Consider the following 21,389-nt stretch of genomic DNA (forward strand, 5'->3'; position numbering starts at 1 on the left):
CTGTACATCTGTCCTTTAAATAAAGCAACCTCATTTCCTCTGCTTGCACCTCTGTACCAACTTCACCAAGGGAGGAAAAAAAAAAGGTTGTTACTTGTACATTCAACATCACAGCAAAACCCCATCTAAAAAAAACACCACACACACACACACACACAAACATATACATGTATTCATTATACTTGTACAGTAATGAAGGACCATAAAAATGGCCCACTTGCTGAAACCACACAATATGAATTTTTTTAAAGAATTATTTTATTTAACTTTATTTATTTATTTATTTATTTTCATTTGACCAGAGAGGAATAGAGTGAGAGAGAGACGGAAAGTGAGAAAGCAAGCCGCTAGGTCCAGGACTTGAACCATCGTTGGCCATGTGGAACTCCAGCATCCTTAGCCACCACGCCACCTGCCGGCCCCCACAATATGATTTTAATAACCATTAGGAAAAAATTAAATTGTTCAGTGACTTTTTTTTTTTTTAAGAGAGAGAGATTTTTGCTATACAGCACATGTGCTCGCCAGAGAGACAGAGACACAGAAAGCAAGAAATAACCCTCTGGGGAGATGGCCATGCCACAATTCCTTTTCCATTCTCCTCTTGGGATTTTGGGCACACACGTATACATGACCAGCTTGAGTTTTAAGCTATTGGGTTTAAGACTCAAACCATGGTTGACTACATATGAGTCTAGCAACATAAACATTATGCTATCTGCTGGTTCCTGTTCTGTGACTTTTAAAATGTGTTGTTAAAATATTAAAAACTCATTATTAAATACATGAGAAAATAAAAAAATAGTAAAACTAATATTTATTTAATAGACTATAAAACAGTAGAAACATTGAGTAAAAAGTGTTATGATATAGAGCAGCAGTCCCCAACCTTTTCAGCACAAGGGACTGGTTCTGTGGAAAACAATTTTCCCATGGGGGTAGGGGAAATGGTTTAGGAGAGTGCTCAACCTAGAACCCTCATATGCACAGCTCACAATGGGGTTCCAGCTATGAATCGCTAATGCTGATCTGGCAGAGGTAGAGCTCAGGTGGTTATGCGCACAATGGGGAGTGACTGTAAATACAGATGAAGCTTTACTCAGTTACCTACTGCTCATCTCCTGCTGTGTGGACCAGTTCCTAACAGGTCACAGACCAGTACAGGTCTGTGGCCTAAGGGTTGGGGACCCCAATATAGAGCAAGCAACTTTTCTATGACTTGGCAAAGGGTAATACTACTTCCTCAGTGGATTCACTTCCATTATTTTGTCATTTGTGCTTTCAATGTCATGAAATTGATGTGGATGGGCCCAGAATTCACAGTAGCTCAAGGCCAACCATTGCCATCCAAGGGCTCTGTGAATTCTCTGCCTCCGCCTCTCCCCCTCTGAAGTGATAAAACCATCTGAAACCTTGAGAAGCTGAACACCCTGCTTATCTGACCCTTTCTTCCTGAGAACAAACTCTGAGCTGCATCTTCCTGATGGGCTGCTTCTTCCAGATAGGCTGCTTCTTCCAGATAGGCTACCCCTTAGCCCACTAGAAACTGTCCCTCCCCAAACTTCCCAATAAAAGTCTGTGCTTGACCCCCAAGTGGGGCCGGAGATTCTGAGTGTTATCTCCTCCGTGCCTGCTGATGTATTATAGACTTGCTCCTATCTCTCCGGAGTGCTGCCTTTTTGTTTCTCAGCTGTCTGATTTTCTGCAAAATTTGGTGTATTGGCCAGGAAGTGAAAATTAGACCAACCCTTTGAGCCACTAATCCCAGGGTGCTTCCCTCTCTCTCTGCCCTGGGACGAGCACTGCACTGTGGAGGGATAGGCGTGCCACCAACTTGTTTGATGGGATCCCTCAGCCAGGAGGCCCACCCGAAGGATGAGCATTCCTGGATCATCAGACTCCTATTGGAGAAAAGTATCAACTCTTACTCCAGGCCTGGATGCATCTTCTGTGGTCAACTCTGGTAATCTGGTAAGCCCCCGGGGGATCTGTAGAGTCCTATCAGTCAGCTCACTCAGAGTGGAAGAAGAGAATGGTACACTCTCCTTCGGCCTCAAGACCAGCAGTCAGGACTCATCCAGTATCAGTCAGCACAGTTACTTAAGAGTGGGAGGGGGTGAGGACCAGCAGTTAGAGTGATGGCTATGTCACTGGACTCCCACGTAGTCGACCGCGGTTCGCATCACGGACCCAATGGCTTAAAACTCACGTCAGGCACGTGTGTGTGCATGCCCAAGAGCCCGAGAGGAGAATGGAGGAGAAGGGATTGCGACATGGCCATCCCCCCTGGGGGGTGATTTCTCACTTTCTGTCTCTCTTTCTCTGTCTGTCTGGCGAGTGCACATGCCTTATAGCAAAACACTCTCCAAAAAAAAAAAGAGTGGAAGAGGAGACTCATACACTCTCCTTCCATCACAAGACCAGCAGTCAGGGCTAAGGCCATCTGGTAATTGGTTGGTCTGCGGCCAACTCTGGTAATTTGGTTGGTGTGGGGAGGGAATGTGTAACCTCTGAGTGAATGTGTGACGAGTGAATGTGTTCGGGGTCCCACAGTGCATTGCACCTTGGGGCATGAGTGGGTCTGTTACTGTGTTTCCATGGTGTTTCTGTGAAGACTAAATGGCTATATTACACGCTGAGGGCCCCCTTCCCTCTCTACATGTGTAATCTGGTGGAGATTCTATATCCATCCACTTATTGTCAAGGGAACACACAAAGTCCGTGAGGGACATGGCCAGGCAGACACCTGAATGGTCTTCCCTTTGGGGAGGACACCCAACCATTGTCTGTATTGCAGCACTGTTCATGGGAGGGCGGGACACAGGGACTGTTGGGAGGGTTTTTCCCATAGAGGTGGATAGGCGGAGTAGGTGGCAGGTCACAAGTACTATCTCTGGAAGTTGGGACATGAGTCCCTCTCAACTGTAACAAAAGACACCCTCCTGGACCCTGTCCTGACTCTCCTACAAAGATTTCCACTACAGAGCAAAACCTGCCCGCTCTGCCTAGGAAAAGAGAGGGCAGGCATCAGCTTCTAGCACCGGAGTATCAACTGTAGGAAGGACAAGAAGAGGGACCTCAGAGAAAAACTGCTGCGATCCTTCTGATTGCAGCCCAGCCCTTGGCCAAAACACCCTCGGAAGAAAAACTTTAAACAAACTACTGGTACTTTAAACAGCACTCCCTTGCCCCCAGGAGACTGCAGCACATAGTTTCCAAAACTCTGGGTTAAGACCCGTCCCCAGGAGCCACTGTTGACTGAACACTTCCACTTTCTCTAACCGGAGATTTCTCCTGCCTTTTGGAAAGTACAGGCATCTAACAGCTGAAAAGTCAGAGAAAATCAGAATACAACGGGAAAACCTCAGTCCAAATCTTCTAAGCCCACTGTGCTGGACTGTATGCTGAGTAACTTTAAAAAGGGTTTTTCTGGTGATTATGGAGTTAAATTGAAACTGGAGAGGCTGCGAGCTCTCTGTGAAATTGAATGGCCCTCTTTTAAGGTGGGATGGCCACCAGAGGGCACTCTCCACTTACCCACAACATGGGCAATGTACAATGAGATTACTGGCACCCCAGGCCACCCTGACCAGTTTCCTTATGCTAACTCCTGGCTACAAGTTGCCCAGGTTGTTCCGCCCTGGGCATGGATTTGTGTTAGAGGAAAGAATCAATGTACTATTCTGGCTGCCCATTTCATGCCACACATGCTGGCCTCTGGCAAAAAGAAATGCTCAACTCGGGCCCCTATTTTGCAAGACACTCCGGAAGAGGAGCCATTAGTAGCTCCACCCCCCCATCCCCCGTCCCTGCCAAGCCAGTGATTGAAACTCGGCCCTCATCTGTCTCATCAGAGCTACCCAAGGAGCTAGAGCCTGAGGGACCAGCAGCAGCTCATCCCACTCAGGGGAGAGAGGGCCAACCATCCCAAATTTCATGTCCAGATTCTGCCTCACCCATGGTCACCCAGTGAGCCACTGCAGCCCGAGGAAACCTCAATCTTCAGATGCCCTTGCCAGAAACCTGAGGGCCTCCCCTGATAGGGGCAGGTGGGGCTATTACGGAGGGCAGAGCAACATTGTATTATCAGTCTTTACCACCACTGACCTGCTCAGTTGGAAACACCACACTCCCCCTTACTCAGAACAGCCCCAGGCAATGATAGAGCTCATGGAGTCTATACTCCAAACCCATCAGCCCACTTGGGATGACACCGACAGCTGCTTCTCACCTTGCTTAACACAGAAGAACGTCGCAGAATCCTTGTAGCAGCAAAGATTTGGCTGCAAGAGCATGCCTCTAATGATGTGGTAGACTCTGTGGCTTGGGCTAGAACTACCTTTCCAAGTGAAAAGTCTAAGTGGGATTTCCACACTGAGGATGGCCGTGTCTATCTCAGCAGATACTGGGAGGCACTCCTGCAGCGAAGGAAAGCTGGTATAAAGAAACCCACAAATATGGCAAAAACTACAGAAATAATTCAAAAGGAAGACGAGCCACTGGGGCAATTTTACAAGAGGCTCTGAGAAGCGTACCGGATCTATACTCCATTTGATCCGGAGAGCTCTGAAAGTCAGCGGATAATTAATTCTGCACTCGTAGCCCAGTCAGCTCCCGACATCCGAAAGAAACTCCAAAAACAGGAGGGTTTTGCTGGGATGAATGCCACTCAACTCCTAGAGATTGCTAATCGAGTGTTCGTGAACCGAGATCAAGAGTCAAAAAAGGAAGCAGACTGACAGATGAAGCAGAAAGTAGCCCTGCTGGCCTCTGCTCTCAGGCAACTGGATGTCCCACCCGGTCCAAGAGGAGGGTCAAAGGCTGGTTGCCCCAGGCTTAGACCAACCCAATGTGCTTACTACAACGGAGGATGGGCACTGGAAGAATGAATGCCCCAAGCGAAAGCAAACCATGGAACAACAGGGAGCCCCATGGGAGCTCCCGAGACTTTTCACCCAGAGCCCCCAAATGACCTCCTGGTCATGATGGGATTGGAATAGAACCGACCGGGCTCCATGATCCTGGGCCCCCAGGAGCCCCTGGCCAATGCCAGAGTAGGGAGCCAACCAGTGGCATTTATAGCAAACGCAGGCACTAAACACTTTATAGTAACTCAGCCCCTGGCTCCCCCATCAAGCCACAAAGCTGCTATCATGGGAACTACTGGCAACACCCAAACAGCCTTCTCACAGGCTAGAAGCTGCTAGTTAGGAGGACACTTGGTTATTCACGAGTTCTTGTACTTGCCAGACTGCCCAGTTCCACTGCTGAGGTGAGACTTACTAACTAAACTCAGAGCACAAATCAGCTTTGACTCCTCTGGCTCAGCTGCTTTAACTATCAGCCCTGCCAAAACCCTGGCTGTGGCAATGCCCTGGGAGGAGGAATGGCAAATGCTCACTCCTGAAACACCCAGTGGAGATGAGGCACACTCTCTTCACTTGTTAGAGATTTCCCTATAGTGTGGGTGGAGGGGAACCCGCCAGGAATGGCAATCTACCACCCACCTATAGTGGCTGAACTGACACCTCAGGCACAGCCTGTGCACTTCTGCCAGTACCCTACAAGCCAGGTCGCTAGACTGGCTATAAAGAAACACATTGACCAGCTCAGAGAAGCTGGGATCCTGGTCGAGTGCCAATCTCCCTGGAACACTCTCTTCCTCCCCGTGAAAATGGGAGCCTCTGGCGATTATGGGCCAAATCAGGACTTGCGAGCTGTAAATCCCGACACGGTGACCTTACATCCCACTGTACCCAACCCATATACTTTGCTGAGCGCCCTCCCAGCAGACTCTGAGTGGTTCACTTACCTGGATCTCAAGGACACTTTCTTTTGCCTGTGCCTGATCATCCACTGCAGGGGACACCAGACGGGGGAAGACCCAATTGTCTTGGGAAATCAGCTGGCAGACCAGGAAGCCAAAGCTGTTGCCAATCAAGCCCCGAATGCTGTGGCCAAAATGTTGCCACTCACAAACCTCCCAAAAGCCCCCCTGTATACTTCCGAGGAACACCAGTGGGCAAAATCGGAGGGAGCAACCCTGGAAAAAGATGGATGGTGAAGACTGCCAGATACAAGAATACACGTACCCCAGTCTGTAGGCTATTCGTTGGTAACTCACCATGAGTTGACTCGCTGGGGAAAACTAACCTAGAGTACATGATAGGCCAGTACTACTTTTTGAGTTGCTTACCGTCATTGTGTGCAACTGTGAGCATGAGATGTGAGACCTGTGCCAGAAATAACCCTGTCCAGGGGCCAGTTCAGCCACCTGAAATACAAGCTACCAGGATGACTCCTCTGGAGTTATTGGAGGCAGATTTCTCAGAAGTATGGCCATGCCAGGGCTACAAGTACTTATTAGTCCTTGTCTGCACTTACTCAGGATGGGTGGAAGCCTTTCCTACACAAACTGAAAAAAGCCAGGGAAGTCACTCAAGCCCTCTTAAAGGAAGTTATACCTCGGTTTGGACTGTCCCTTATGATGAGGTCAGACAACGGCCCTGCCTTTGTGGCAGAAGTCATACAGGGAGTGGCAAAGGCCTTGAACATTAAATAGAAACTTCACATTACTTACCGACCTCAGAGCTCTGGGAGAATTAAACAAATGAACCGCACTCTAAAGTCTACCTTAGCTAAGCTCTGTCAAGACACAGGACACCCCTGGGTGGATGTTCTCCCATTGGCCCTGCTCCAGGTTCGATGTACACCTCAAAAACATGGTTACTCCCCTTATAAGATTCTGCTTGGCTGGCTACCCCCCTGGTCGCCCAGGCCGAAACAGCTGATATCCGCCAGCTGGGGGAGGCAATTTTGACCCAGGATCTGGTGGCCTTAAAAAAGACATTAAATTATAATAACCTAAGTCACTTTAGAAAGAGCCCCTATCCCCCTTGGTAACTGGGTACATACACATGAGCCTGGAGATCTTACATGAATTAAACATTAAAAAAAAAAAAAAGAAAAGAAAAGAAAGAAATTGTTCCAGCCCACCTACGTGGGCCCATATGTTGTGCTTATTACCCTCACTGCAGTTAAGGTTGTGGGACTAGACCTGTGGATTCACCACATGTGAGTGAAACAAGCCGCAGAGTCAGAGGCCCCCCGAAACCTGGACAGAGAAGAACCACCCCGAGCAGCCGACCAAAGTGACTTTCCAGAGAGCTGAGACCTGATGAGGAGTCTACAGCCCTGCTGCAGTCACTCACAGCGAAAGCTAGGAACGATGAAAGATGTCATCTCTACCTTACCCCTTACCTCCTGCCCCTAGCCCTCCTCATAGCACTAGCTGTGATTCTCTCTTCAGCCCTGGCTATTGTCCCTCTGTTCATTGATCCTCCTAGGACATAATTCAAGAGGCTCAAGAGGGGGGAATGATGTGGGTGGGTCCAGAATTCACAATAGCCCAAGGCCAGTCATTGCCATTCCCAGGCCTCTGTGAATTCTCTGCCTCCGCCTCTCCCCCTCTGAAGTGATAAAACAATCTGAAACCTTGAGAACTGAACACCCTGATTATCTGATCCTTTCTTCCTGAGAACAAACTCTGGGCTGCATCTTCCAGATGATGGGCTGCTTCTTCCTGATAGGCTACCCCTTAGCCCGCTGGAAACCACCCCTCCCAAAACTTCCTGATAGAAGACTGTGCTCGACCCCTAAGCGACCCCCAAGCGGGGTGGAGATTCTGAGTGTTAACTCCTCTGCACCACCGACACATTAAAGACAACATATTAAAGACTTACTCCTATCTCTCCGGAGTGCTGCCTTTTTATTTCTCAGCTGTCTGGTTTCCTGCAACAAAATATCTCTAAGAGTCCTTTTAATGATAAGTCTATCACCAGATGCTTCCTTAGGGACATCTTCATCCTTTTCATCTCTTTTTTCATGCATGTAAGTTTGCCTTCACTAAGTTTCTCTGGCTGCAGATCTAGTCTCTAGAATAGCAACAGCATCAACATTCTCCAACAGCCATTTCTTCTATAACTCCATTTGCATTCTACTCAAATTTTACTTCGAACCTTCTATTTTCCATCTTTGTGGCACATTCACCTTTATTGTTCACTTCTCAATTACTGGCTTCTTTACAATGCATGTGAGTTTAATGCTGGAGACTAGGAGGCAACCCAACTATACACTTTGCTGTCTGTGCATGATGCATTGTGACCAATCACTTCTAAGTGTTTGTAAAAGCTGTTGGTCACTAACCATTATGCATCTCCTACTTAAGTAGTGATTTGTGGACTAAAGAGCTAGCAGCAATTGTATGTACCTTATACAAATAACTACTGCCAGTTAATACTTTGATAACTGGATTGTTAACAGTTGTTTTTGTTTTTGAACATTTACTTCTGATTTTCAGGCCGCCAGGTCTAAGATTTGAACCACAGTTGGCCTTGTAGAAGTCCAGAGCCTTAATCACACCACCTGTCAGTTCCAGACTGTGAAGTGTTCTTGAGAACCTGCTATTATTCATGTATACTGCAATCATGCAAAGCAAAACTGCCTGTACCCTGCACTGAGAACTGCTGGGTTCCCACTTACCTTTCAGTGTGTAAAATTATATTTTAAAGTGGTATGAAGGAATAATACTGCCCACACCTTGATCATACTTCATTTTCAGAGCTGGAATGGTACAGCAATGTAAATTCTAAGAGGGTATTTCTGAAACTAAGGAAAGTGATTCCATTTGTAAACTTTTGCTCTACAATAAGGAAGAAAGGAAAACGGGAGGAAATGGAGAGAAACAGATTCTAAATCCTTCAAAATACTTGGCACTAACTGACTTTGGCTTTACTAATATAGACTATTGGTATCCTGTATTCTCCTTCCTTAAAACTCAATATATGGGCTGGACAGTGGCACAGCAGTGGCTCAACTGGACCCACATAGAAAGGCCCTCAGTTTGTACCCCAAGACCTCCCTGTGCACACTGGGCTTGCATGCATATCTGGGTAGACGATGCTAGGGGTGAATGGCAATGCAGGGACCTTGTGGGGTGTCTCTTTCTCTCTCGAGGATATAAATATATAGACGTCAAAAATACAAAACAGAAAATAATCTCTCAATATGTTCCATACAAAATTCTAAGTCTCTAATTGCTTATTTAAATTAACTATACACTGTTCCCATTCACTAATACTGCACAGATTGCCAAAAAACAGGTCAGGGTAGGACCAGCAGTTAGCCTAATGGCTATGTTGCTGAACTCCCATGCAGTCTACTGTGGTTCAACTCCCAGACACGGTGGCTTAAACTCACACCGGGTGCGTGTGCATGCGTGTCCAAGATCCCGAGGAGAATGGAGAAGGGACTGTGGCGTGGCCATCCCCCCTGGGGGGTGATTTCTTGCTTTCTGTCTCTCTCTCTTTCTGAGCAAGCACCCTGTAGCAAAAACCTCTCCCCTCCCAAAAAAAAAAATAAAAAAAATAAAAAAACCCACAATAGGTCAGGGTGAGCCCAGCCACACAGCACATGCTGGTTAATGGTGCTACTCAGTGGGAGCCCAAGTTCAATTTCCGGTCCACCCTAAACTCGAGTGCAGCAGCACACACCTGTAGCCCCAGCTACTTAGCAGGGAGGCAGTAAGTCTGCAACATAACAAGACCCTGTCTAAAAAAGTAAAATTAATAATAAGGTCAAGAGAAAAATCTTTTGGCCATCTATAAACATGACCTGTATGATCAGGTCATAAAAATTCATTGAAATTAGTTTATAAAAGACAACTCATTCTGTTCTAGAAATTCAGTATCACATAAAACAAGAAACGTCCTTTTATGTACCAATGATGCTACAAGAAAAATTATGAACACATATTATTTTTCTTGCTTAAAAATATACTTCCCAGGTATTTCTAGCTTCCTTAAAAATAAAACATTCTATGAAGCCAGCAGATGGTGTAGCAGTTACATTGCTGGACTCCCACATGGGCCACCACGGTTTGAGTCGTAACCCAGTGACTCGAAACTCACACCAGGCATATGTGTATTTATGACCGCATATGTGTATTTATGACCAAGATCCCAGGAGAATGGAGAAGGGATTGCAGAGTGGCCATCCCCCCCAGAAGGGGTGATTTTTCACTTACCCTGTCGCCTTCTGTCTGTATATCCAGCAAGCACTCGTATCCTAAGACAAAAACCTCTAATTTAAAAAAAAATTTTTTTAAAAAAGGGCATTCTAGTTTTTAAGCTAGAATGGAGAGAGGGAGGGTGGGTAAACTGGCAACTGGCTTAACACCTTATCAGCAGTGAAGCCCAACACTTATTATGGCCTGCCCACCCCCATACCACCCATACATGACTTCCAGTCAGCATCTTAACACCTCTCACATACAGACAACCTAGGCTCGTCCCACAGTACGGAAAGCCACCCTAGCAAAATACCCTACGGGAGTGAGAGGATTATAGATACACATTATTGGATTACATGGATTTTTGATGTTCTAAGCATTTCATATGTCAGCTCAACTCAATGCTGACAGGAACTCAATGAGATGGGTACTGTTTCTATTTTGTCATAGAGATGACAAAGCATGAAAAATTAACTCATCTGAAATCAAACAGCCAGTAAGCATCAGAACCAAGCCCCGAGTCCATGCCATTAACTTCAAATCACCACCCCTCAGCATGGAAACAGGGTTCAAGATGCATGCGGGGACCCAACAGATCTAGGGAAACAGAGGGAAGGGAACAGAAGACTTCTTTAAAAACTAAAACTATGGGGGCAAGTCATTGGCATGGAGAATTAAGACACTGGATCTGACATGTGTAGCTGCACTGTTTGAGTCTTGGACCCAACAACTTGAAAATCACGCCAGGCATGTGCAGGTGCCCAAAATTCCGAGAGGAAACTACAGGAAGAAAAAAACTAAAATTATGATTCACAACTTGAGATATAATAAAACAGTACGTCTACAGAGAGTGAAATGATATGAAAAAGGACTGTGGATAATTAAGAGAATTGGGATCAGCAGGCAGCTTGGTGGTTGAGGGTTCCCACATGGCCAACTGCAGTTCGAGTCCTGGACCTGGCAACCTGCTTTCTCACTTTCCCTCTCTCACTCTGTCTCTCTCTGGTCAAATTAAAATAAATAAATAATGTTAAATAAAAATATTCCTTAGGACCAGTAGCTGGCATAATAACTATGTGGCTGGACTCCCAATGTAGTCAACTGCAGCTCGAGTCCCAGACCCGGTGGCTTAAACTCATGCGGGGCGCATGTGCATGCGTGCCCAAGATCCCAAGAGGAGAATGGAGAAGGGAATGCAGCTTCGCCGCCCCCACCGGGGGGTGATTTCTTGCTTTCTATCTCTGTCTTTCTGGTAAGTAAACACACCCTATAGCAAAAACCTCTCCCCCCCCCAAAATAAATAATAATTCTTTAAAAGAATAATAATAGAGAATCAAGAACCTGGAAGAGAAAATGAAAGCTAAAATATTCAATAAAATGACCAAGAAAAAGAATTTTTAAAAGCTTTCTTCCAAAGTAGAACTAAAACACAGTCTTAGAAGTTATCAGCAGAGGAAGTTAAATATTTGATGAAAAGAAATCCCTAAATCAGAAGAAACTGGGGGGAGAGGATGTAACCAAAATTCCCCAGAATGGCAGAAGTGAATCCTTTCAAATACCCTAATCAAAGAATGAAAACAGGACACAAGATATGTCACCACAGAATTTCAGATCACCAGAGAGTAGCTTCCAGTGAGAAGAATCAGAATGAAAATCAATGTGAGTTTCTCAATAGCAACATAGGAAGTTATAAGACAAAGAATCAGTGCCTTCAACACTCTATTTTTATTTTAATTTTTTTATGGCCAGAGGGTGTGTGTGCTCTTAACAGACAGAGGGAGAAAGTACCCCAACAATGGGCCATAGTCACACTGCAATCCCTTCTCCTCCATTTATCCATCCTATCAGGATTTGGGGCATGCATGCACACACACCTGGCATGTTTTCCAAACCTCTGGGGTCCAGATTCAAACTGCCAGTCAGTCATGTGGGCTCCAGCTCCCATAACCACCAAGCCACCGGGCCAGGCCAAGTGCCTTCAACATTCTAAGGAAAACTTCATACCACCAAATTAAAGGCAATCTCACAAATCCAAGGAGATACAATGTTCACCACTTGTATTCCCTTTCTGAGGAAGATGTTGGGAGATGACACACTGGAAAAGAAGGCATGAGCTAAGTGAGGAAAATATGAGATCCAGGAAATAATGGAGCCAATCCAGAAGGTCTAGAAGAGACAAAGTGACAGCTGTGTGAGAGACCTATGTTACAGCAGGAAAATTGTAAGGTGGAAAAAATGACAAAGCATCGGGAATAAGCTAAGGAGATAGAAGGAAAATTAAGCAAGCAGAAAGCAAGCAGAAAAATAGAAGGCAATGATTAAATCAAGGGGAAAAAAAGCTGATACTGTATCACAAAGAAAATCTTAGCATAATACATCTAGCTTGCCAGATGGACTGTGATAAAACTAGCTGGAAGGATGGTAGAGAAGACATGAGGGAAGCGTAAGTGAAATCTATTATGAAGGAAGGCAATCTGGACTCAAAAAGTCTACTGTTATCAATAAATAGCAATATTATTTAATAAACAAAATAACTCTGAAATCTTTTAGTCCTGAGAATTTAACCAAGGGTGTATATCTCCTTGAAAACTTTTCTTTAGTTTATTGAAAGAATATTTTACAAACAGAAATCAACAGAAGGGATTCACTTGTGTTGTGAAATTCAAAGTTTTCATCCCTTTTTCTTGGTTCTTTGTATCAAGAGATGCTATTCAGCGTGTTCTGCTCTTCATCTTCTCTCTTGTTCGTTTCCCAGGTCTCTTCTATAGAAAAAGAAATATTACACCTGGTCACACAGCACATGGTCTTCTTCCCCACGGGGAGAACAGACAGAAGGACGAGGAGACGGTAGGGGTGGGAAAGGAGGCTGGGACTGTCCCTCACCCAGGCCTACTTACATTTGACCCTTTTTTCCCAGGCCTCCTGAGGCCCTTGCCATGAGCTGTCTTGGCCCGGAAGCTGGATACGTCATCATGACTCTCACGAGTATTCCACTTGGAGCCTTTTTTCTTTCCACCAAAACCAAACTTCTGGTTTTTATATCGTCGTTTAGCACTAGGCCTGAAAAACGGCAGCCCTACAGGTTACCCGCACCATTGTAAATCCCAATGAATCTTGCAGCACACTGACATCCTCAGTTTCCTATTTAGCCCCTTAGGCACTAGTCCCCCACAACCTCAACCGTGACCCTGCATTTCCACAATACCACAAACTCCCCGGACGAGCTCATTTATTTATGTTTTAACTCTCTGGGCAGAAAAATAAAGCAAAAACCAAGAAAGGAGCTACGTTTCTCATGAGGCTTACTGCTATCTTTGGAAAACTTTCTATTTTAACTGTATCTTGCTAAATCATCCTCAGTTGTTTCTATTGCTCTCAAGGATGTATGCATGCAGTTAACGTTCACAAACATAACACATTTTAAAACTGGTCAGCCCATGGAAATCTCCAAATCACATATTCAAAATCACACGTCATTGCCCTTCTCAGACGGGTTTACCTCCTGCATATCTGCCCTACCTTGTGGTCACTATATATGCTCTAATTTGAGGTTGGTGCCATGACCATCTCTACCTGTCCTAGCTTGGGGTTGATGCTATGACAGTCTACCCAACAGCACAGGCTAAAAACCTGGGGGTCAGCCCTGATTCCTCTTTCTCTACACCAAACTCCATTACTGAGTCTTATGAACCTAACCTTGTAAATATTTCTTCAATCCATTTTCTCTTTGCCTCTCCATTACCACTCTCAGGTAATGGTTGCTCATCTGAACTTGTGTAATAGTTTCCTAATCAACTTCCCTGTTTCCCTCAAATCTATCATTTACACAAGTACCTCCTGCAATCTTTTAAAACATGAATATGACCTGTTCGATGCTGAGAGTAAATCCCATAAGTGTCTCCCCGCTGCCTATCTGGCACATAATATTTCACTTAATTGACAGTAGATGAGACAATTAATACTTAGAAAGGTCAAATAATTTTCCCAAAGCTCCCTTCTTTCTGAGTGGCAGAGTCAAGATCTGAACCCTGCGTCTATATTCTTACCTACCACACCGTGTGACACAGAATCTGTTTTCACTCAGCATTCTTGTAAAATGTGTCAAACACCAGGGTCAGGTGACACAATTGCACCCACGTGTGCAAAGTCCTGGGTTCACATTCATTGCCTCCCTGTGTTTACTGAGTAAACATGTGTCTGTCATCCAGGCTGAGACTGGGGGAAAGGGGTGCGGCAGCACCTGCAGTGTGAGGACTGCATCAGGGGGTCTAGCTCTCTGTCGCCCTCTTGTGGAAGAAATAAATAAAACTTAAAGAGACCCATCAAGTACAGGCTGCTCCCTGCAGAGGTACCCTCTGTGCTGGTGCACTGCTGGCTCACCATGCGTCACAGAACCACTTCTTACCCCTTCTTCATCTGTTGCCCTTTAGCTCCCGCCTTTGCTCCCCGCGCAACCTTTGTGCCCTGTGCAGCGGGGTTCTGATCTCCCTCAAGGAAATCCAGTTTATCGGAGAAACCTGTGAATGAAGAAGTGCTTTGATTAACATCGTTTTATATGTATATGTGTGTATGTATGTGTGTGTGTGTGTATAAACTATTTTATTTAACTTTATTTATTTATTTATTTTTAGTTTCATCAGAGGGATGGGGGGGGGGGAGTAAGAAAGCAAGATGCCAGGTCCCAGCATTTAAACCCTGGTCAGCCATGTAGGAGTCCAGCACCCTTAACCATCACACCAGCAGCCAGCCCCAACTCCATTATATTTTAAAAAGAAAAGTTTGGGACCAGCAGTTAGTGTAATGGCTATGTCGCGGGACTCCCATGTAGTCGACTGCGGTTCGCGTCCCGGACCTGGTGGCTTAAAACTCAAGCCGGGCGCGTGTGCGTGCATGCCCAAGATCCCGAGAGGAGAACAGAGAAGAAGGGATTGCGGCATGGCCATCCCCCCTGGGGGGGTGATTTCTCACTTTCTATCTCTCTCTCTGTCTATATGGCAAGAGCACGTGCCCTATCGCAAAAACCTCTCCAAAAAAAAAAAAAAAGAAAAAAAAGTTTAAGCCTCAAAATAAGGTTGTTATTTACTAAACTGGTTTTAAGAGGCACATCCTCTCCCGTTATCATCCTCAAAGCTTAGAGCCATCAGTTCCAGATCAGTCCAGAAGGCCCCCAAGCCATTTCTGCCCAAATAAACTCCACCCACTTGGCACCCTTGTTTTCCCTACAGCCTTAGCAGAGAAAAACCGACCTTTCTGGTACTTCTTAATGGCAGTCATCATGTGTGCTTTCTCCTTCTGCCTCTTCTGAAGGACCTCTGTTTGTACCTGTGATATGGACACAAGGACGGTCACACCCATTCCAAACCATTCCTCCAAATGTCTACGTTCTCGTAAAACACTAGCTTAATGCCACTACCGATTAATTTGCTCTGCACCAAGTCTACGTGAAGTGCTCTAAGAGTATTCTCAGTTCTTCTACCTAGCAATCCAATGAAGTCAAAATTCTTAACAATCCTGTTCACAAAACTGCCAATCGTATTTAGGTCTACATCCATCTTTTCCTGTTAATTATGCTTAGATTAAATGTCTAAATCAGTGTTAAGAATGAAAGTACCTAAACTAAAGGGGAAAAAAATATCCCCAAAAAGCAGGGGGAAAAAAAGCTTTAAGGACGAAAGGAAACAGCTAATCACCTAGTACTGTCAGACAGGGCTTCTCGATCTCGACACTCCTGACATTTGGACAGGACAATCCTTGGTTGGGGGTCAGAGTACTGCATGGTGGGGTATTTAGCAGTGTCCCTGCCCTCCACCCTCTAGACTGCACTCTCCCCAAGATATCACAACCAAAAGTGTCTTCAGATAGTGGCAAATGTCCCCTGGGAGGCGAGATCACCCCAGCTGAGAACCACTGCCTGAGGGTTGCTCAAATTATAAACAGTGAGCTCACAGGCTGGACGGAGCTTTCCTCTGCTTCTGATAAATTACGTTATGCTAAACTAACTGCCAGTATCCTGGAGAGGATCTCAGCCTCCAGATCAGTGAAACGATAAACCGACAGCAGACCTTTCAGAAGCACACGGGTCTAGTCTTACGCCACTGAGGATGTATCAGTGAAATGACCCAAATGTGGACAAAGATCTATGGCCCACAGCACAAAGCCTTAACTCAGACTGACCCTCCTCACACTCATTTCTTCCCACAACCCTAACTTTAATTCCTGTCTCATTTCTTAGCTGACTGTGAAATAAAAAAGGAAAAATAAGAAACGTTTTATGGCATCCCTGATCTGGTTTTACATTAGAACCCAGACACTCACAGTTGCAACACACAGACTGAATGACAACCAAAATTCAAGGACTTGAAAATCATCTAGGCCCGTGAGTCCCACACCAGGATTCATATCAGAATTACCCGGCAAGCTCTTGCAAGGAGGAAGCAGCAACATACACAGATTCCCGGAGATTCTGAGGCCCGGAAATTCGTTTCAAAAACTTTCCCCTGGCGATTTACTTTTGCTGAGAGGTCAGATTTGGAAACCACTGATCTGGACCCAACTCTTCCCTGCACGATATGAACACTAAAGCCCAGGAGGTGAGCGGCTCACGGGCAGCCACCACACTGCTCCAGGTGATGCGCTGAGAAGCCTGCTCACAGATCCCAGCACACACGGTCTGCTGAGGTAATGAACACGCAGGCACGTGCACACAGGGAACCAAATCACACGATAGCACTCTGACCTGGCCAACACTCGACCTCATCCTATCCCTGCTCTGCACATTTTCCTCCTCACCTTCTTTCCGTATTTCCGAAGTGCTCGCAGTTGCTTAGCCTTTTCAGATCTCTCCATGGCCGCCTGTTTAGTCTGCAGTTTCTGGCGAATCTAAAACACAAGATTTCGGTTTACATGGTTTGACTCTGGAATGACCCCCACTTAGGGTGCACTGGAACAGAGAACAGGCAAACAGTTCTGCAAACTGCAGAATGTGTGAGCCATCTAGTCTAACCCTGTGTTTCATAGGAGGCCGACAGGCCAAAGGCTGGGGCACTGCATCTAAGGTACTGAAAGAGACCTTCACGCCGAGAATGCTGTTTGTTCCACTACATAGAACCGCCTGCGTACAGTCCAGGAAAGAAGACTGACTTCTCCCCATCCCTACCATCTGTAGACTGATGTTAAAACAGCACGCAGCCTCAGGCCCTCCCCTACTATACCCCGAACAATAAAAACTCAAGGAGAAATCAAGTGCTTAGTTTCTTCCATCACACACACACATTTTGGTTACAGGACGGGAAGCTGTCAGCACGAACGCAGAGATGCATCTGGACTCATCTCTAGATTGTGACTCCCTCGATAGCAGCAAGACACAGCTTCCTGAAATCTGGCTTGAGACTCAAGGGAGCTGTTCAATACAGCTTGGATTCGATGTTGGTTATTCTCTTCCTCTCAAAGTTAAATGAGGACCAAGTTCTTTTTTTTTTGGGGGGGGGGGAGAGATTTTCACTGTAGGGCGCGTGCACTCGCCAGACAGACAGAGAGAAACATAGAGACAGAAAGCGAGAAATCACCCCCCAGGGGGGATGGTCAAGCCGCAATCCCTTCTCCTCCATTCTCCTCTCGGGATCTTGGGCACGCACGCACACGCGCCCGGCGTGAGTTTTAAGCCACCGGGTCCGGGACACGAACTGCGGTTGACCACGCGGGAGTCCAGAGACATAGCCATTACGCCAACTGCTGGTTCCCATGAGGACCAAGTTCTACGTAACCCAAAACTATACCATATCTGAGCCACATATTAATCGCTCTTCTATAGAAGAGAAAGTTGAGGCCCAAAGATAAGTATTCTCTACAAGTTACAGCACTGTCCACGCGATGGCAGGGCAAGAGCGCTGGTCTTCTCCACACATATCATTATTATGCCAGCCAGGAAATGCAAAAGGCCACCTTTACCTCAGGGCCACTTTTTCCAGTAATTTTTCCTTTTCATTGTTTAAACTGGAAAAAAAAAAGTCATGTTTATCTAATCGGTGGTGAATGCCATGACTCTGAAGTAGAGAATCTCTGGAAGATTAAACTGTCCTCTGACAACCAGCTCCCCATTGCTGAACTTACATGTATCTTTCAAAAACACTTACAGAAGATCAGGGCCTGATGGTGGCGTAGTGGTAAAGTACGAAGCTCTGCGAGGCAGCCCTCCAGGGCAAGGGTGCTCATCTGTGACTAGAGCCCTCCCTGAGTACGCTGGGCACGTGTGTACCCATGATCTGGGATGGATAAAGTTGGGGGTAGATTACAGACTAAGACCCTGTCGGGTGCCATCTCTGTCTCTTTTCCTGTGTGTGTTTCTCTTACAGAATAAATAAAAGACTTATAAGCCAAATGTACTTAAGTACAAAACCTAGGCTTTCCGGGGGGGAAAAAAAGCTTCCTTGAAAAACAAACAAACAAAAAAAGCTTCCTTGTTTCTTACCTTCTGCATCTGCTGATCAGACTTGGCCATTTCTGCGAAATAGTCAGTGGGCCGCTTCGTAGGGACTTTGAGCTGATGGAGGCGGGGTAATACCGCAAGGACTGCAGCCTGGGCCTGACGATAGCTAAGGTTATGATACAAAGTGTGAAATGAGGTGAGGAAGAATCCCAGTATTCCTTCTCACCAACTCTCACGGGTTAGCCAAGCTCAGAGGGATTCAACATCTGACCTCTACTCACTTTTAAGAACAAGTGAACAAAAATGGTAATAAAATCTCAAAGTAAACACTAATTTTGTGTTTAGAGGAAATTTCACTGTACACCACTTTTTAAAATGGGAGAGATGGGGACCAGCAAATGGCATAAGTTATGTCGCTAAAGTCCCACATGGCAGACTACAATTCAAGACCTGGACCCAGTGGTTTGAAAATCACACTGGGCACATGTGCATGCATGCCCAAGATCTCAGGAGGAGAAGGGAAGAGAAGAGATTGCAACGTGGCCATCTCCCCAGGACGGGGGGCGGGGGGGGGAGATTTCTCACTTTCCCTCTCATTGTCTCTGTCTCTGGCAAGCGCACACACCATAAGGTAAAAACCTCTTTAAAAATTAAAAACTGGAGCCAGCAGTTAGCACAATGGCTATGTCACTGGACTCCCATGTAGTCGACCACAGTTTGAGTCCCAGAACCAGTGGCTTAAACTCATGCCTGGCATGTGTGCGTGTGTGCCCAAGATCCTAGGAGGAGAACGGAGAATGGATTGCGGCGTGGCCATAAGGGGATGGAGGAAAAGGAATTGCAGAGTGGCCACCCCGGGGGGGGGGTGATTTCTTGCTTTGTTTCTCTGTCTTTCTGGTGAGCACATGAGCCCTATAGCAAAAACCTCTCAAAAAAAAAAAAAAATTAAAATCTAAGGGACCAGCAGATGGCATAATAGATGTTGCCAGACTCCCACAGAAAATCTCATACTAGGCACGTGTGTGTGTTTGCCCAAAATCCCAAGAAGAGATTGGAGAAGGGGTTGCAGTGTGGCCATCCCCTTGGGGGTGATTTCTAGCTTTCTATCTTTCTGATTCTCTCTCCCTGGCAAGTACACACACCTTACAGCAAAAATCTCTCAAAATAAAATAAAATAAAGAGGGGAAGGAGACTATTGCTAAAAAGTAAATCAGCAGATAGTCTGCAGGTAACCTGGTGGTTAAGGCGCTGGCTGACCACGATTAAGACACCCAGAGCTGGTATTTTGCTTTCTCACTTTCTCTTTCTCTCTGTCTCTCTCTGGCCAAATTAAAAAATATATTAATTGTAAATAAAATAAAATTTTAAAATGTTCTTAAATAAATCAGTAGTTTAAGGGAATGGCCACAGCCACACAAAAAAACTAGTAACAATTACGAATTTTTATGCAATCACAAGAACACCCACACAATGAACCTTCCGTAAGAAAATGTTGTTTCTATTAACTGAACACACACCAAAAAAACCTTTAACGGTGCACATTTCAAAGCAGTCCTCAAAATGGAACACTGAATAGTGACTGGTGGGCCAAGGGGCATTCTGTCAACTGCAGAGAACGCCCTACTCTTCTCAGACCTCCCTCTCCTAGGCCTAGGCCAACTCCCCGGGTTCCGAGGAGTGCAGCTCACCACCCCCTCTCCCAGGCACTCTAGCACAAGGACCCCCACCTCTCCCACAGTCGGAAACAAACATACAAACTCATCTCCCGCTGAAAGTCGTCTTCTGGATCAACAGCTTTCTGGTCCTTGTTCTCAGGCGCTGGCTTAGTTCCACTGACTTCCGGCACCGGACCCAGCGTCACGTCGAGCCTTTCCACCCACTCCAGGTCCCGCTTGAACTCAGCCAAGCACTGCTTCAGGCCATTCTAGGGCATTCAGACACTGAGCTCAACAGAAGGAACGTTGAAGTTGTCTCTCCCGGGCCGAGGCGGGAGGCCGACGGGCGGAGCACCAGCCCGGATACCCCGACAGATACGTCCCTCGACAACGCGCAGGCTGAGCCTTTTCTGGGACAACGGCGCCCGGTGTGCACACCGCCTCCGCGCGCCCCGACCCGACGCCCGAGCTCACCACGTCGTTCGCGGCCTTCTTCGGCCCCTCTAGCACCACGTTGAGGCCTGGTTTCAGGAGGCCCCGGGAAAACGCGTCCTGCAGCTGCAGGGCACAGAGGGTCAGTACAGTGAGGTGAGGACCCCCGCGCCCAGCCCGGCGAGCTCAGCTGACACCCACCTCTCGGTCTGTGACAAGAGAATCATCAGAATCCGAGTCCGACTCTGAGAGCGGAGGAGTGTCCATGTCGCCGCACGCACGCCCGACGGCCCCGGGAAGAAGCCGCTGTCCCGAGGCTGGCGGGCGGAGGGCGGCGAGGGCGGCGTTTGCCGGAGCTCCCTGCCTTCAGCGGCCGACTCTCTCGCCGAGCCCCACGTGGGCCACCAAACCTCCGCCAGCAACTCCGGGTTCCTACTCAACTTCGTGGTGGGCTTCCGCTTCCGGCCTCGGATCCGCACTTCCGGTTTGCTGTTGCCATAGGAACAGCTCCGCGTTAGAAGGTGCCGGGTTTGCTTGAGCTCGGTGGAGGTAGCTATTCTGGATAGTCGCGGGGTGCGGGGACCCAGAGAGAAGCGAAAGGTGGGAGCCGGCACCTGGGGATCGTCGGGAAGAGCTGGAAGGCGCGAGAGAGCAAAGGAAACGGGAGCCGCAGGGGCGCGGGGCTGGAGGAGATCAGGGGTCCGGGTCGGGGGCGCGGGGCTGGAGGAGGTCCCAAGTCGGGATCGGGGTGCGGGGCTGGAGGAGATCAGGGGTCCGGGTCGGGGGCGCGGAGCTGGGGGAGGGTCCG

General features: G+C 46.9%; 1 protein-coding gene across 1 annotated transcript; it reads right to left on the bottom strand.

Annotated features, from left to right (window-relative positions):
- Positions 1-12,642: 12,642 nt before the first annotated feature.
- EBNA1BP2 (EBNA1 binding protein 2) lies at positions 12,643-21,044 on the bottom strand. The gene is made up of 9 exons (XM_006153731.3): positions 20,783-21,044; positions 20,624-20,707; positions 20,249-20,418; positions 18,537-18,660; positions 16,859-16,948; positions 15,316-15,391; positions 14,475-14,586; positions 12,967-13,129; positions 12,643-12,831 (listed from the first exon to the last, which is right to left on the bottom strand). Exons 1-9 carry the CDS (start codon positions 20,846-20,848, stop codon positions 12,781-12,783), a joined length of 936 nt encoding a protein of 311 aa, XP_006153793.1. The 5' UTR covers positions 20,849-21,044; the 3' UTR covers positions 12,643-12,780.
- Positions 21,045-21,389: the final 345 nt, after the last annotated feature.

This window comes from Tupaia chinensis, unplaced genomic scaffold, assembly GCF_000334495.1.
Source record: "Tupaia chinensis unplaced genomic scaffold, TupChi_1.0 Scaffold000387_1, whole genome shotgun sequence".
In the NCBI taxonomy this organism is placed as follows: domain Eukaryota; kingdom Metazoa; phylum Chordata; class Mammalia; order Scandentia; family Tupaiidae; genus Tupaia; species Tupaia belangeri.

What these genes read in the sequence shown, in the direction of transcription:
- EBNA1BP2 (XM_006153731.3), bottom strand. Translation starts at nt 20,848, where the DNA reads ATGGACACTCCTCCGCTCTCAGAGTCGGACTCGGATTCTGATGATTCT. An exon ending in CATTAAGAAGTACCAGAAAG is followed by an intron (nt 14,587 to 15,315) that starts GTCGGTTTTTCT and finishes CTTCATTCACAG; the next exon opens with GTTTCTCCGATAAACTGGAT. An exon ending in GGGCAACAGATGAAGAAGGG is followed by an intron (nt 13,130 to 14,474) that starts GTAAGAAGTGGT and finishes GCCGTTTTTCAG; the next exon opens with GCCTAGTGCTAAACGACGAT.